At 41.4% G+C, this 16,938-nt stretch overlaps 1 protein-coding gene across 2 annotated transcripts in view; it reads left to right on the top strand.

Moving 5' to 3' along the window:
- EEFSEC (eukaryotic elongation factor, selenocysteine-tRNA specific) overlaps nucleotides 1-16,938 on the top strand; it is a 170,053-nt gene that overhangs the window by 54,568 nt on the left and 98,547 nt on the right. For both annotated transcript variants that reach the window (XM_081900475.1, XM_081900476.1), the window contains exons 3-4: nucleotides 8,975-9,182; nucleotides 16,416-16,512. In XM_081900475.1, coding sequence (XP_081756601.1) covers nucleotides 8,975-9,182; nucleotides 16,416-16,512 — 305 coding nt within the window. The remainder of the gene's footprint in view (nucleotides 1-8,974; nucleotides 9,183-16,415; nucleotides 16,513-16,938) is intronic.

Below are 16,938 nucleotides of genomic sequence, written 5' to 3'. Positions count from 1 at the left end.
AGCAATCATTGTTAACAATGGTCCACTGCTCACCATTTTGAATAAAGATGGCAGACCAAAATTAGGGATGTTTGGAGTTGTAGTCTAGCAATATCTGGATGGCCACAGATTCCCCACCTCTGCTCTGAAATCAGGGAACCCCCTCCCCTTCTGTTACTGAACATACCACTATGTGTTACAATATTCCAAAGAGGGAGTTCTTTGTCAGTCTTAATGTCCTGAATCCTTGGCCCTACCTGGCAGCAATTCCCGCTAGCATATACAGTATGTTAAGTCCAAAGTTCAACAGTCAGGAAACACGGTCCAGGGGTCAGTCCACATAAGCAAAATCCGAAGTCTAATGGACAGGAAACACAGTCCAGAGTCAATCCAAGTAAGCCATGTTCAAAGTCCAGCAGTCAGGAAATACAGCCCAGAACCAACCCTGAAGCACAGTCCCATAGCCGTCTTGGAGTATCCAAGCTCTATCCAAGCTGAAGTCTATCAGCATAGGCAGTTGAGCACATCCAGCACCTCAGTTCTGCTTCCCAGAGTGTACTTCCTCCTTCGCCCTACACCTCAGAGTCTGCTGTCTCATAGAGATGGAGGCCTCTCCAGTTCTGATGAGGGGTACTCCTCTTCTGGTCCCTGCATTCTGACCCCCATCTTCTTGCTGTCCTCTGTCATCCCATGTGTACTTTCCACGACCCCAACTTCTGCTCTTCCATCCCCAGCTTGCCCTGGTGGGTCCCAGTCATGGCTGCATCCCTCACTGGGATTCTCCTCTTTGTTGTCCTGCCAGTTTGTGGCACTTAAGGACCAGTGCAAAGCCCTGTCATTTTGGTAGGTGGGATGCATGTGAAGGGAAAGCCTCCATCTTGAGTGATTCTGTCACCAAGTGCAGCACTTCTATTGTGCCCTTAGGAGTGAATGGGAGCCATTCACTTATATGTGGGAAATGAGAAGTTTGCACTGAGTGGCACTTTTGGCTTGGGGACAGCAACTGCAGCCCCCAGAAGGTAGCTCATGAGAGAATGTGATCATTGGCCTGAATAAGATTCCCCCATCCCTGATTTAGGGCTTTACAAGAGTGTTGGCCAGGAAAGCTATGGAAAGCTACTGTGCCTTGTTGTAATGTTAGGAGTCAGTGTAACTTCTGGCTATCTAGAAACACGGCAATTTTCTGTTCAAGAGTTTCTCTAATCAAATATCTTGACTCCTGCGGCAATCGGTGTTGGGTTTTTGTAGGAAGCAACGCAGAAATTAAGGAGTGACTGATTCCCTGATGTTCACCCCTGACATCCGGCCACCAGGGTTTAGTGACACCTTCCATATGGAACAGCATGCCTCAAAATACTTACGGGATGCTGGAACCACATTGGGAGTTCCTGTTTCTTTTCAAAATGTTGTCTGTCCAAAGGTCTGGTATCTGGTTTTGATACATGATTTGCATTCGTTTACAGAGGGTTTTTTCATGTATAGTTCATGCACTCTTGGCCCCCTCCCTTTAGTGTGGGATTTTGAAGGTTTGCATATCCTGGAAAAATCTTCCTTGTTCACCCCATCAGCTCCCCAAAGGTACCTACAAAAATCCTGTATGGCTTGTAGTATCTCCCAAGGTGTTACTATATATGAAACAGAATAATTTACGTACTTCTGAATGGGGATTTGGAGGGGGGGGGGAAGCTAAGAGAGGGTGGCGGGGGAAGTTTTGTATGCACTGCATGAAACAGACAATATTTCCTGAAACAGGAGATATTAACCTCAAAGAATTTAAAATAAAATATTTATTTTATGATTTTTTTTTAAAGAAAAAACCTTTAGTATAGAAGGAGAAAAGAGTAGAATAGTCAGTCTTTTTATCCTAAGTGCAGATGAAATTGATTAAACCTTTTAAAACTCGCCTCAGTCCACCCGGTTTATTAATTGAAGAATTTCCTCTTTCCCCAGAATGGGAAGTGCATATTAAAACAGCTTTGCCCCCGAATAGCAGTGATACTTGAGAACAGCACATTTTCTCTTCTGTGCTAGAGGAAATCCTAACATGGTAAAAAGCCATATATATTTTAAAATACATTCAAGGAAATGCTATTTCATTTTCTTGTAAAGCATGAAATCAAATTATAGCCCATGGCCCACAATTATTTTATTTCTACATTTTAAATTCCATTTTCTGCCATTTGCAGTGCCTGTGAAGAGGGGTTGTGCTGTTTGTGCAAAGAGAACTAAAGAGATTACCTAAACAAAAACAAAAAAAGGACACGGCAGTAGCTTAAATAGGCAAGTAGTCAGAATGTTGTGCTTATGTTCAATCCTCCTGTGACATGTGAAACCTTTTAACTCATTCTCACTTGGACCCTCTTCCCTTTTCCTCTACTCGCTCAATTTTTATTGTGTTTGGAGATCAAGGCATGTACAGTTTTTGATATTGATAGATACTGATGGAGCAGTCTGATCATGTGCCAAGCTCAAGGCACCTCTTTTAGTTTTCCTTTTTAGGGGGCAAAAGTTCATATGCTTTGAAATGAGTAGCTGGAAATTCATCTTTGGTGTTCGCATGCACTTATAAAAACACCTGGACATACAACACATGCCTGGAGTATTGTAGTCTCACTGTTCTAGTTGTGTGCAGCAAGCCTATTAAAAATAAGTAACAATTCTTTCGATTCCAAGAAATGGAAGGGGAGGTCTATAAGTGATCCAGTCGTGACATTTGTAGCTCAATTAATTGGATTATTGTAAATGCGTTCCTATTATATATTTGGGCTATAAAAACAAAAACATTTTATATTTACTGATTAGGTATCCTTTTACATAGGGTACCAGTTCTGTTGGAAAGACACATGTGACTGGTTCTGTCCATGTGGGTTAAATATTTATTATTATTATTATTATTATTATTATTATTATTATTATTATTACCACCTGCCCTTTACTCTTAAGTTCTCAGGGCAGATCACAACTGTTTAACTATTAAAACAGTTTAAAACAAATTACAATCACAAGAATAGAGTGGGTCTTAGAAATATACATCTTGGGCGTCAAAAGGACAGGGTAAAGAGATGCATCTTCAACATACAATGAGAGCTTGTGTGAAGGTTCCAGGTGTACCTCTGGGAGAAGAGAATTGCACAACTTATGAGCTGCTAAAGAGAATACCTTCTCCTGGGCCACCACCAACGCAAGATTCTCAGGGCAGTGGCTCTACCAAGAGGGCATCTTAGAGCTCTGCAATGGGAGAACCCATAGAAAAGTGTCTTTCACAAGTCCTTTCCAGACATTATAGGGCAGTGTTAATCTGCAGAGGGTGGGGGGCATGGGGACGAACATTGCTTTAATGGCTTACCTGTGGCTCTCCAGATGTGATGGGATTCCACCTTCCATCACTCAGTCCCAGGCTGCCATGGACTGTGGCAGAATGTTTTGGTCCATATGAAGGGGCTGCATGTTAGCTGTCTTGTTTTCTGCTGTTTTAGAGTCCCAGGATAGGCCAGTCTGATGCTGAGGAAGTCACTGATAGGATAGAGCTCACATTCCAAGGGCAAGGCAAGTCTGGTTCTCCGTTCAATATGGTGAACCAAGTCAAGGATGATGATGCTGGATCTCAATCAGAGTTCTAAGGAAAGGCAAAAGACAGTATGCTTTTGGCCAATGCTGGCTAGGACTGCTGAATTGCCAGTGTTGGGAAAGATTTTCTGTTATATACATTTCACTTCTCTGATTATGTCTTGTGACCTCACTCTAGTGAGTTTTTGTTTTTAGACTGCAAATGCATTCCAGGGTGAGCATATGTTTGTATTTATGTGTTTATACGTGTTAGGGCTGCGATGGGCAACATTTTTTGGGTCAGGGGCTGGATTTGGTTTGCGGGACCTGCTGAGGGCTGGAGGCCAGCAGGGCTGGGATCAGAGCAATGTTCAGAGCCACCTCATTAATGTAAGAAACAGTGGCATAGCGTGGGGGGTGCAGGGGGGGCGGCCGCACCGGGCGCAACATCTTGGGGGGGGCGCTTGCACTCGCAATGCTAAAATCAGTGCTAAAATCCACGGGTTAGGGGGCGCAAATTACTTGCCTTGCCCCGGGTGCTGACAACCCACACTACGCCACTGGTAAGAAATAACAATAACTTACATCACAGTGAATCCTAAAGCTATAGTCATCTATTTGTGTGGGTGGATGGTGTGCAGTCATGAAATAGCTGTTCATTGCCATTTCTAGAAGGTGTAATAGGACTGACAGCACTCTCTTATATTGGAGAGACAGCTAGAGGAGACTTGGCTGCAACAGCCCATACACTACATGATAGTGTGCCGCTGCCTCCTATTTGGAAAGAAATGTACAAAGTATCCTTAATGTCTTATCTGTAGTGGTTTTAAGTTTGGGGGGGAAAGCCTGCTCTTTCCATCTTATTGATATATAGAATATATGGAGATGTGTGTTGTAGAGATCCCAGCCTCTGGTTGTTTGTTTTAAACTATAAAATACCCTCAATTCAAAAACTGTAGCTGAATCTGCATTTTGAGATCTTTTGGTCTAGCTTTCCTGGGAAATCACTCATAGGTTGGAAATTTCCCTCCTCCTCCCATAGATTCATAATGTTTTTGTTTCTAGAAGATTTTCCCAATTTGTAATTGGTTCTATCAGATCATGGCTGGTGTATCCACAGCAGATTGTAATCGTTTTCTTGTTCAGTGATGCTTTCATGTATGCAGATCAGTCTTCTGCGTGTCTGCTTCATTCAGATTCATTTTGAGTCCCACTTGTCTGCCTTTGGTGGTTTCTGAAGAACTTTCTCATCTCTCAGATCACTTTTTATCTATATGGAACAATATCCTCTGAAAAACTGAAACAGTTCAGTTACTCTTTTTATTCCTTTTCCCCACAGTGTCTTTGGAAGATGTTCTCTCAGCAAATTGTGCAGGTTTATGGTGAGATAGCATCGGCTTGTTTTATTCCTGTCATTGTTTCTGATGTCCCTACCGCTGCGGCTGTGATAGTGTTTTCTTACCTGAATTAAAAGCCTTCTGTTCATGAGATTATATGCATAACAGTGCAGTGTTATATAGGTTCATCTTCATATTCTCCTTTGTTGTTTAAGTCCTTAATACCTGCGGGAAATCTCAGATATCTTTGTAATCTTTTATTGTCATAAATATGGTTTGGCAGTGAGTTCTTTGCCCACTTATTTCATGTTAGTCAGGAGTTCATAAAATGCTACTTCGTTGGAACCCCCTCCTCTGCAAGCAAGCTCCCCCCCTTACTGCACTCTCCCTGGAATGTCAGCCTTTAAGTGAACTCCATTGTCTTTCTTGACAGGCCTGTGGGAATTTCTACTTACCTGTGAAATCTGGAACAGAAAAAAAATGGACCCGATTCCCCATGCTTGGCTTATGCCATAATAAATTTGCTAGTCTTTACAGTGGCACAATACTTTTGGTTGTTGCTGGAGACTAAGAGGCTACCCCTTTGGAAACTGATCCTTTAGGGTTTTTTTTAAATCTAAGAAAAGTAGGGTCAGTAAATAATACCTATCAAAAGGTTTGTCTGATACTTCCAGAAATGTTTGCCTCCCCCTACATGCATTTAGGAAAGAAGTTCCATATTTGTGGGGCATCCCCCGCTTCTTCCAGTGTCACAACTTTCCATTCCTGGCGTGCAATAGGAAGGATATGCTTGGTCTGATTCAGAGATTGGCAGTTTCCCATGACATTTTCCACCCTCTTAGGCTTGTGGAGATGTTCATAATACAGTTGAGCTAGAATAACGTAAGCTTCTAATATTGCAAATTTCCTATACAAAAGCAAGCCCTGTGTAGGAATGGCTGAAACCACCCTTGGTCTGTAGCGGTGTTGAGGGAGAAATCAGGATGTTATGCAGTGTTCATGCCTCAATGCTTCTTCCTTAATTCCTTTCAGCCATGCTGGTCAAGATCCAATTTACATTGATGCAGGAATTATAGCTAGCACTATTCATTGTTTACGAAACACCTCGGCATTTCAGATTGTTTAGCAGTCACTGTTTCAGGTAAAGTGGTTCTTCTTTTACATGTTGGAAATGAAAGCTGAGAGATAGTGACAGCTAAAACTATACAAATTAGTTCAGGATTCACTTAGGCCTGATGTTGGCAGTTTACAGATCCAATGTGGTTTGGTTTTTGTGAAATTCAAATTACAACACATCGGTTTTATGGAATGATTTGATTAATTTTATCTTATAAATCAAAATGCCTCAGTTCTTAAGGGCTTCAATTTTGAGGAGATTTCGGTTGAAAACAATGGTATAGTTGTAAGCTTGCTATGGTATACTCAGCAACAGTTTTATCTGTCGAAAAAAACAACGTACAGGGATACCTCTGGATACGAACGGGATCCGTTCTGGAGCCCCGTTTGCATCCTGAAGTGAATGCAACCTGCATCTGCGCGTGCGTGGGTCACGATTCGCCACTTATGTGCATGCACGTGATGTCATTTTGACCGTCTGCACATGCGCAAGTGGCGAAACCCGAAAGTAACGCGTTCCGTTAATTCCGGGTCGCCGTGGAGCGCAACCCGAAAACGCTCAACCTGAAGCAACTTCAACCCAAGGTATGACTGTATACCCACTATATTCCAAAGCATATGCTGTTGTATCAGGCATTACTTGGACATTGCTACAATTAACAGGCAGCTGAATTCTAAGTTTAATGTAATTCATTAATGACATTAAAGTAACATAAAATATATGACAACATTACAAATAATGAATACTAGGTACTCTGAAAAAAACATTTTAAAAGCACCCAAAATACGTAATTCATTTTTGCAACACTTGAGTATGCAGAATGGTGTATAATAATTTTCTTTAACCTCATAGCCCTGTGAACTAGGTAAATGTTGCCGTTCCCATTTTAGAGAAGGACACGTTTCTCCTGGAGTCAAAGGTTGAAGTGAAACACCATAATCTTACTGCTGAAAATTAATGCACCCCCAGTTTATGTAGATTTCTAGCATTTAAATGAGGACAGCTTTTAATGATTAGCCAAAGAGTGGTTTCACATTTTAACATGCTGAAGTTACTTGTTTTCTCATGAGTTAGTAAATAATGCACTGTGACCCATACGTCTGCTTGAATCACTGCATTGTAGTGCCCCAAAGATAATCGGAAAACATGGTGTCAGCCTGTTAAATGCACACGTGAAGCTATCCAAATGTTTGATAAGATGGAAATAGTGCTTTATTGCTTTGATTTTGTTTCACCAGTAAAAGATGGTCAGATACATTATGCTGATTGTGTATCTTGCCCTTGTGCTCCTCAGCTTTGATTACTACAATGTGCTGCATTTTAATGCACTTTTAAGCTGAATTTTTTGAGCTCATGGACATTCTAAATGAGTGTGTATGGATATGGATAGCTGATTATATCAGGTAAATAAAGTAAGCCAAGAAAAAGCAAGCAAGCTCTTAAATTCTGATGGTAAAGGAGAAACCGAAAGAAAAACAATTATGGTAAATCACGTGTCTTGGCCATAACCTTTTTTAGCACAACCTGTTTTAGCATAACTTTTAGAATGTTGTTGTTAAGGATACAGTGGTACCTCGGGTTAAGTACTTAATTCATTCTGGAGGTCCGTTCTTAACCTGAAACTGTTCTTAACCTGAAGCACCACTTTAGCTAATGAGGCCTTCTGCTGCCGCTGCGCCGCCGGAGCATGATTTCTGTTCTCATCCTGAAGCAAAGTTCTTAACCTGAAGCACTATTTCTAGGTTAGCGGAGTGTGTAACCTGAAGCGTATGTAATCTGAAGTGTATGTAACCCGAGGTACCACTGTATTATTGTTAAGACAAGTGAAACTGTCTGAAACTGCTCTTAAAATGCTTTATAATTCAGTCCATATCATATAAAGCAGCACACCTTTTGAATAAGGCTATGACACATAACTACATTGTGCCAGTTCAGAGGTGCATATCTTAAGCCAAGATGTAAATAAGTGTTGTGACTTAAGCTCTGAGTGAACAGATGAAGGGGGGAGCCGATAGGAGGCCATACATTTCCAAAATCTCCATAACTGAGCGCAATGGCCAGTGTTTGGTCTCTGGTGAAGAATACACATATTTTGACACAGCACTATTAAGTTTGGCGGCTGGAGGGATTGGAAGGAGGAGGTTTGAAGTAGCCTTAGACAAGGGATCATAAGAACCATCTTATTTAGTTTGCTCTTGTGCATTTCTAGTCTCATTAGGTGGGGAAAGCAAGAGTTGTGCTCTTTGGCCTTCCCCTTCAGTTACCATCCTGACAGCCCACCTGTGCTTGAACTGAACTTCTGCTATGGTGAGTCTGTTCCACCCATGTTGGTTCTCCAGTTAGGGATCTAAATTGGGAGCCACCATAAGTATAGCAAATCCCTCGGAGCAGAAGTTCAGCCTGGACTTGTGGGGGCTGCAGGGACATGCTGTTGCGATTATGATGGAGGGACAGGGCCAGCAAGCAGGGCCCCCCACTCTGTGAACATCTGGAAATTACTGAATTGGGTAAACATCTGGTGCACACTCCTGACTCCATATTATTGATCCTATTGCCACCCCTTTAAGTTTAATCTAATAGGGAGTTTTTCATGGTGAGAAGAATTTGACAGTGGTGTTTTAGCTGTTGTGGAGCATTGCAGCGTTTATAGCACATTTTTAAGTCAGGACTATCAGATTGCTTTTTTAAAAAGTTTAAATTGTTCAGTTAAAATTATGTTGGGTCCGTGCAGTTCTGAAATGAGATGAGATATATTGTATTTTTTTATTTGATACTCTGTGGAGCAAAATTAAATTTTGATTTCTGTTTTCTTTGTTTAATTATTTTCTGCCCTAGTGTTATAATCATTTAAATATCTAGAAAATGTAGAATGTTCACTGTGGAATTTTATCTAAGCCACCTGTTTTCTTTGGTTATAACAAATATGGGTGCTATTTGCAGTCACACTTTTACTGTCTTGAACTTTAGACACTGATTCCATATTTTTTTATTTCAGGGGCTCAGATAATTGACCTGATGATGCTCGTGATAGACATAACAAAAGGGATGCAGACTCAGTCAGCAGAGTGCTTGGTGATTGGGCAAATTGCATGTCAGAAAATGATCGTGGTTTTGAACAAAATAGACCTCATTCCAGAAAGTAAACGACAAGCTGCTGTTGAGAAGATGTCGAAGAAAATGCAGAAGACCTTGGAAAATACTAGGTATGTAACTGAGCGAGCCAGGTATGTACATGAAAGAAAGAGTCAGAATGAGCCATGTTCTATAAAGAAAATCCCTAAATCAAAGCTATCCAGGGCAGTAGCCACAGCTCAGGGGATCATGTATGAACATGTTCTGTAGATGACTGTGTAGTTTTCACATGCTTTCCATGGAAATGATTGAGAGCTATCCCACAGATGAAAAATGCCCTTTAATGACTTGATCAAAACGAAATCTCCTGCTTTGAAGGCTTAGTTAACACTTTTTTTTTTGCATACTTTGGAAAAGAGCTTGCAAGTGTGTACATATCCAGCCATAAGGTGTAGTATTGTGATTGGTTTTGCATGGGTGTTAAATTGTCACTTATTTTATATGTCTAGTTACAGAGACAGGTTAGTTTGCTATATTCCTGGCCTGCTGCTCTATTAGTGCCTTTAGCATCTGCATCTAGAGATACAACTTCATTTTTCTGTGAAATATCTACAGAGCCACTATCCAGCGGCAAGTTGTTTATGAAGGGAGCTGCTGTTGTTGAGGTCATGGTTACAAGTGGGTACATAGAGTAGATTTCCCCCTCACAAGGTCACAACATAGAAAGATTGCAAAGCAAAGCCTAGGAATCTTCATTCTTCACCTGCTATGTTCCTTCCCCTTCTTAAGTTCCGAGAGTTTCAGCAGAAATAAATAGGGTATGCATTTTGAATACTGAATGTTTGACAAGTAAAAGAGGACAAAATAAGCTGGCCAAACTAGGTTGCATAAACCACCTTATGTCTTACTCTGATTGCAGGATAGTGTCTTTTTGTTCCACCAAACAATCTGAAGCATCTTACTGTTTTATCAGTCTCTCTGCTCGTCTTTGCCCTGTTTCCTTTTCATCAGTACACCATAAAGGTCACTGAGTTAAATTTCTATTTGCAGATTTGATAGAGACAAAATCCCATCAGTTTAAACTGTCCTTCAAGGTAGTTGCTGGAGGGCAAACAAATGTAAATAAGCTGCGATTTTTGTGTGTGTCAACCTGTTTTATAGTTTGATTCCTCTTTATTTTGTTATTCTTTGGTAAGTAAATACTTTCACATTTGCTCTGCGCTATCTTAAAATTTCAAAGCTCTAATTTCTGATTGACCTCATATGCATGGTAAAGAATTTTATAGTTCTGGCTGTTTGTAAAATCAGTCAGGTAATATAATATCAGTGGCTTCAGTATTGGGTAAGAATGTAATTTCAGTAATAAGGTCCATGAGACTGCAAAAACTGAGCAGAATTATTATTTTACAACAACACCAACTGAAGGATTTCCTGAAATGTTATTTACTTGCTAGAAAGTTTGGTTTACAGTACATCTGTGATGCATCTGTTATGTTTGAACATACTGGCAACAGATGTTCAGCTGAGGGGAATATTCAGGTGAGTTGTACTTGTGAAACCGAATACTTATACTTGAGTTTATCCTTTCTCTATAATGTTGTCCCCGGAAAATGAAAAGGATTTTCTAGCTTTTACTTGAGTTGATATTACTGCTACTACTTGACACTGGGTTAAATATGCAACCTTGTTATAAATCAAGAGAAAATGACCACTGTAGAGGTCAACACCCTTCAACACCCAGATAGACTGAGGATTCTGACTGTAGGGTTGACAAAAGCTGGAAATATATAGCAAGGATATAAATGTCATATTAAAAATCCTCTCACCCTCTTCTCTGTTAAACCTTTGTAGCCCTTTGAACCTCATAATTTCTCAGAAGCCATTTCACCAGGCCTTCTGGCATATCTTGGAAGTTAAAGTGCAAGTGTGTTCTACAGAAAAAGAGCTCATAAATTAGAATGCTTGATCTTCCTTCCTCCATTATTAAAACTCAGGGTCATGCAATCTCATATTTTTCAGGTGATCTCTGTCTTTGTGATTAGGAATATGATTGTTTCCATCACCAAACCAACATTTGGCCAGCAGGAATTTCTGAAACATTCCTGATTCTTAGTACAGTGGTACCTCGCAAGACGAAATTAATTCGTTCTGTGAGTTTTTTCGTCTTGCGAATTTTTCGTCTTGCGAAGCACGGATCCTGTGCTGAATTTCTAACTCAGTCGCTCAGGCTCCCCCCTTGCTTTCAACCGGCCACCATGACCGTCAAGTTGCGCTCGGGCTTCTACGTGGGCAAAAAGTCTGCCGCGCTGCTGGCGCGGCTCTTGGCCACGCTGCTCTTGGCGCTGCTGGTGCTGGCTATCCTGTACGGGCGCTGCACGCAGGATTTGGAAGGGAGAGGTGACGAGGCGCCACCGGCGCCCACAGACGAGGCTCCCGCCAGCGCCAACTCATCCGCGCAGCCGCCCGGCGCCTGGGACGTAAGAAAAAGGAAACAAACTTGCAAGACGTTTTTGTCTTGCGAAGCAAGCCCATAGGGAAATTCGTCTTGCGAAGCAACTCAAAAAAACGAAAAACTCTTTCGTCTTGCGAGTTTTTCGTCTTACGAGGCATTCGTCTTGCGAGGTACCACTGTATGTAAGCCAGCAGCACCATGGCTTATTGGAGTGATGTAGTCATGCTCACACTGGTCAGGTTGGAAGCTTAGGAGATTGTGCCTCCCTGCCTCTACCTGCCAAGTTTAGTGCAACGATCCTGTGTTGCATAAGTGTTACCAGAACCTGTGAGTTTAAGAACCTTGGAGTTTATACTAGCCGACTAGCTTCCACCATGCTCCAATAAAGGTGGATGCAATAACAGTAGCTGTATCAAAAGCTTAACAGTTTGCTTAGAAAGTTCCATGTCTCATCCCCAATTCCCACAGCCATTATCTCTCCCACCTCCTTTAAGTGGCTTGTGAAGGAGTAAGGGCAAAACCTTTGTTGGGCTGGTTTTCAAGCTGGATTTTATTTTCCTTAAAAAAAGTGTATTTGTGCATTATGTTAAAACACTTTAGCAAGCTGCCACATTTTTCTCTAGGGTGTAACAAATTGTCTTATTTATAGATTATAATGTAAGGATTTTTTCCAGGACCGATTGGATGCTTTTGTTTGGGGAACATGCCTATTCCTCTGAAGTTTGTGGATCAGCCCCCTTGCACCAGACACCCAGATTAGTTTTTAGTAAATTTATCTTTACCTCTTAGCCACACTTCTAGTACTCCTTTTAGTGATTCTGCTCTCTGCTGGGACTAGCCCATTAAAGATGCTTAGATGTGAAGGCTGGATTAGATACTGCAGGAAGTTAGACTAGCTGCCCTTTTGCCCTGCAGTTTTGTGGTTCTTATAGTTGCCAGTTTTGGCTCTTTGAGTGAGCTGCATATATTTCTACACAAAGGGCTCCTTTCTCATTCCTTTTGAATGCATGTAGGCTCTAATGAATGTATGGGGGCTGCGGATGAATGCAGAGAGGCACTTAAGGACTTCCAATGAGTTGAACGGATTATTTGCTAAAATATTAGTGATACAATCCATGCTAACAGAGAGGCATAGCATCAAGCCAGATTCATATCATGCAGAGGACAGGAATAGGAATTGCATCCTCCTTGGCAACCCGTAGGCGACTTCATTACTGAGTACCATGAATTGTAAAGCTGGAAAGAAAGTGATGGCATTCACTCAAAGTCTCCACGCACTGAAGCAGGATCCTCTGAATCTATGTACATCTTAGACCAGGGGACGTCTAGCGTTTTGACACTAGGGGTTGAGAACATTTTTGACACAGGGAGCTTTTCAAGCCCCTGTAGCACTGCAACGTGGAAAGCTGCGCCTGCTGAAACCGCTTTTAGGTCAATGCAAATAGTACAGTAGCACTAATATTCAAAGTTTGGTCTTCCCTGATTTGATGGTGGGCCAGTTTGGCTATAATGCTGAATCATTGCTTAGTGTTGCACAGGAGTAGTTTTTCTGAACCAGTGTTTCTGCTGCTTACTGTAATGGCGCAAGGCAGAGAGAGGTGGCAAGGCCAGGACTGTGTTGCTGCATTGGTGGGTGCGCTGGATTGGCTGTCCCTATATATATTTCATTTTATAACAAACAACAAACTCTTTAAAATTCAAGTTATTACATATTTCAACTGCCTTCCCGCTATTTCTGTGGTTCCTTATATTTATAATATTTTCCCTCCATTTCCAAATTAAACCGATTTATTATTTAACACATACAATCAATAGTTGTTTGGACATCCTGCTAATGTCTTAATCTCTTTGCAATATTTTTGTAAACATTCAATAAACGATTTCCACTCTATATTAAAAACATTGCAGTCTTGATTTCTTATTCTTCCAGTCAGCTTCGTTATTTCTGCATAGTCCAATAGTTGCCATTCCTCTTTTGCCTGGACGTTTTCTTCCTTCCATCTTTGGGCAAATAACATTCGAGTGGCCATGGCCGCACGAATAAATTGATTTTTATATTGTTTAGGTATCTCTGGTCCCATAATTCCCCAAAGAAAAGCCTTCGGTTTCTTCATAAAAGTTGTGTCCCTGTACCATCCTGGTCTGCGGCAGCATGTCAGGAGGGCGGCTCTGCCTCACTCTCTCACCACACTGGCCTCTCATGGTCTTATGGGCACAAGCTGCAGCATTCCTTGGACTCGCTCTTCCTGCTTTTTAGGCACCCGAGTTCTCCATTACCTCAAACTTGGAGGGACTTTGGTATCTTCAAAGTCCAGTTAGTGAACAAAGCACAGTTTGATCCTGGCTTGTCTGAGCTAACTACAATTTAAACTGACAAGAGGTCCCTGATTTCAGATGTAACATGGAGCTCTGGTTAATTTAAAATAGAATGTGGAAGCTTTCAATCTGTTGTTCCTGTGAGTGAATGTGTGTGTTTGTGGTGGAGGGAGAGCTCATGAGCTTGTATCTTACTGCAGCTTCTGCATATAATATTAAAATGTGTCCAGATTGGCCTATATCTGTAGATGTGGGCCTCAAATAAAAGCAGCACCCCTTCCTCCAGTTTTGTGATAAATTTGGCTGACTGGTTTATTTATTTCTGTAGCACGTCTAGCATTCCAAATGCTTCACAGTGCTTACTGTATTCTTAAAAATCCCACAAGTGTTAAATTCTCCGTTGCTTCTGTTACAGATTCAGGAGCCAAGAGATTGTGATAGGCCCAAGAGTTTATCCACTAGTGACCAGTAATTTGAACCCAGTCCTTCTAGGTCCAAGACTGCATGTCTGCAAACTCTATCTGTCAAACCCACTTTTCTTAGTGCAGATCCTGTCTATCCGATATGTCACGTCTACTTGTGTGAACGTTGATACCTCGTAGGAAGTGGAGGACAGGGGAGGCATCTGAAAATCTCAGGGGGAAATGGAAATTCTCATTTCAGTTGGCCACATTTGAGGCACAAGATTAAAACAAGCCATGTAATACTGCACCCCTTCCCCACTTCTTCTTCTCCTCCTCTTCCTACTGGCCCTGATATATGTTTGGTGGCTCTTGTATAACTTAATATGTTTTTATAGAGTGGAGCTGTAGTCTTCTTCATTTTCCAGTGTTTTAGCAAAGGTATTACTGTGAGAAGCAGGTGTTCTGATGCCACTAAAACTGGTTACAGGTAAAAAAAGTTTGTTCCCAAGGTATGCTATATGTTAATACATTTGTAAGAGCAATATGTCATGTTTTCAGCCCTTGCCTCTGCAAAAAACAGACACCAAGGCACCTAATTCAACATTAATTTATATGTATTAGGAGAGATTGCCCAAATGTATTTGGATAAAAATAATTGAATTTCCAAAAAGCTTTATGGTTAATCGCTCGAATTCTCAGTACACATTTTTATCGTCCTTTCTCCCTGGGAACCTTAGGCTTATGGCACATAAACAGAGAAAATACCTTGTATACAGGATTAGTGTTAGATAACTTCAGTGGAAGGGCAATACACTTGGGCTGTGATCCCAGTGGAGCCTGCACTGGAGCAGCTTTGAGAATCAAACTTCCCATGAACATTCTCGCTTTGTCAAAAAGTTCCCTTCCCCCAGGAACTTGCCCCTTTGAGATGAAAATCTGAGGCTTTGGAGCCTGACAACAAAAAAGGCAAGGGACAGGCCTTTGACTCAGAAACTTCTTGCCAGTATTTGTTATGTGGCTGAAGTTGAATGCTTGCTAGAACTGAGCATTTACTGTATTTGTAACATTTTCCTGCCCCCACTTTTTATGGCAGAAAATGAGCTATTGTCATTCTGTTTACTTAGGTTTTTGTCTTAAGAAGGAAAAAAGCCTTCTTTTTAAAAGTGCCAATAGTATTTGTGAGGCAAAATCTGATCGCAGGTGCAGAAGATACATGGCAGAGGATTCACCATCCTGAGAATGTCAGCTTTCGATTTTTAAATTCCTTCAATTTGCTGATTTGAAGTTCTTCATTATATAGGCGAGTCTTATATAAATATTGCTGATTCTTGCTGAGAACCCCAAGCTGTCTGAAAGAGAAGCCATAGCAGAGTGCAGACCATGTATTTTGTGTTTAGGAAGCCCAGCTCCAGTTTCTAGATTCTCTGGTTCCATACTCAGCTAGCAGGAGATGTAAAAGTTGTCTGTCTGAGACCCTGAAGAGTCCCTGTGTTGATGATATCTTCTGAAACTTGGCTACTCCTAATTTATTACTTGCCTAGAAAGTAAGAAAGAGAAGGCAGAACGAATACAAAGACACATGCTATAGCCTTGAAAAGTCCATCACTGAATATACCATGATGCCATTTGCAGGTGGAAGTGTACTGTTACGTGATTTGATTTCTGTTGAGTTGGCACCCCTGAAAAATCAGGAAAGTGTTGTGGTTTTCCTGGTGAAAGCAGGTGGGCAGGGCACAGTTGCCTTGGAGTTTGTGGGGCTGCTCCCTGGAACAGAGCCAATGCAGTAGGATGAGGCTGGGTCAAATTAATTTTTCCCATAGTTTCTTTGGACCAGTCCTTGGACTTGACTGGGTCATTAGCCTATACGCAAAAAATGTAAAATGTCCTTATTTAGGTACGTGCTCGGGAGATTGAGGAGGAAGGTCTGGATTGGTTAGGTGCCACTCAAACTGTGTTTGGTCTAGTTATGCTTTTTTAGTTTTTTAAACATTAATTGGTTTCAGGGAATATTCAACATGTTTGTTTATATGAAATCATCGCTGGGCAGGAGGGTGTTATTACTGGAATTTTATAGTGTAGTTTATTTTCTTCTCTGAGCCACTTAGGAATGGAGTGGTCTTGAAATCTATTTTTAAAAAGAGAAATAAAAAGAAGGAGTGACTTGTCTCTGAGGTGGAATTCTCTTTTCTCAGGTTCCATGGGTGCCCTATAGTTGCCACTGCAGCAAAGCCTGGCGGACCAGAAGCTCCAGAAACAGTGACGCCGATAGGGGTTTCTGAACTAATTGAGGTATGTGTCATGGAAATGTTGTCAGTCTGGGCATGCTACAAATCCTTGTGTCTGAAGGATAGTGTGAAATGATTTAATTGGAGGGGTGTATCTGAAGCAGTCCCTCACCAATAGAATTAGGGAATATAATTCTCTCTTAAGAATACAAGCACGGCTTGGTGGGATGAGTGAGAGGGCCTTCTTCAGCTGCTGCACCCGGATTAAGAGTCACTTTGTCCTGTGAAGTGCCACTGGCCTCCTCTCTCCCTACTTCTCCTTCTCCTTCTCCTCGTCTCCTTCCTCTTTGCTGGTTAGTAAAGATCTTTTTATTCTGGCTGGATTTTTATGAGCTAGACAAGGTTTCAATGACTCCCCCCCTTTAGTTGCTGATTTTGTAATTGTTTGGCACTGTTTTTATGAACCTGTCATTTTCTAATCTGTATGCTC

This window comes from Podarcis melisellensis (genome assembly GCF_964234715.1).
Source record: "Podarcis melisellensis genome assembly, chromosome: 2".
NCBI classification, from domain to species: domain Eukaryota; kingdom Metazoa; phylum Chordata; class Lepidosauria; order Squamata; family Lacertidae; genus Podarcis; species Podarcis melisellensis.
This window is presented reverse-complemented; position numbering and strand designations above follow the sequence as displayed.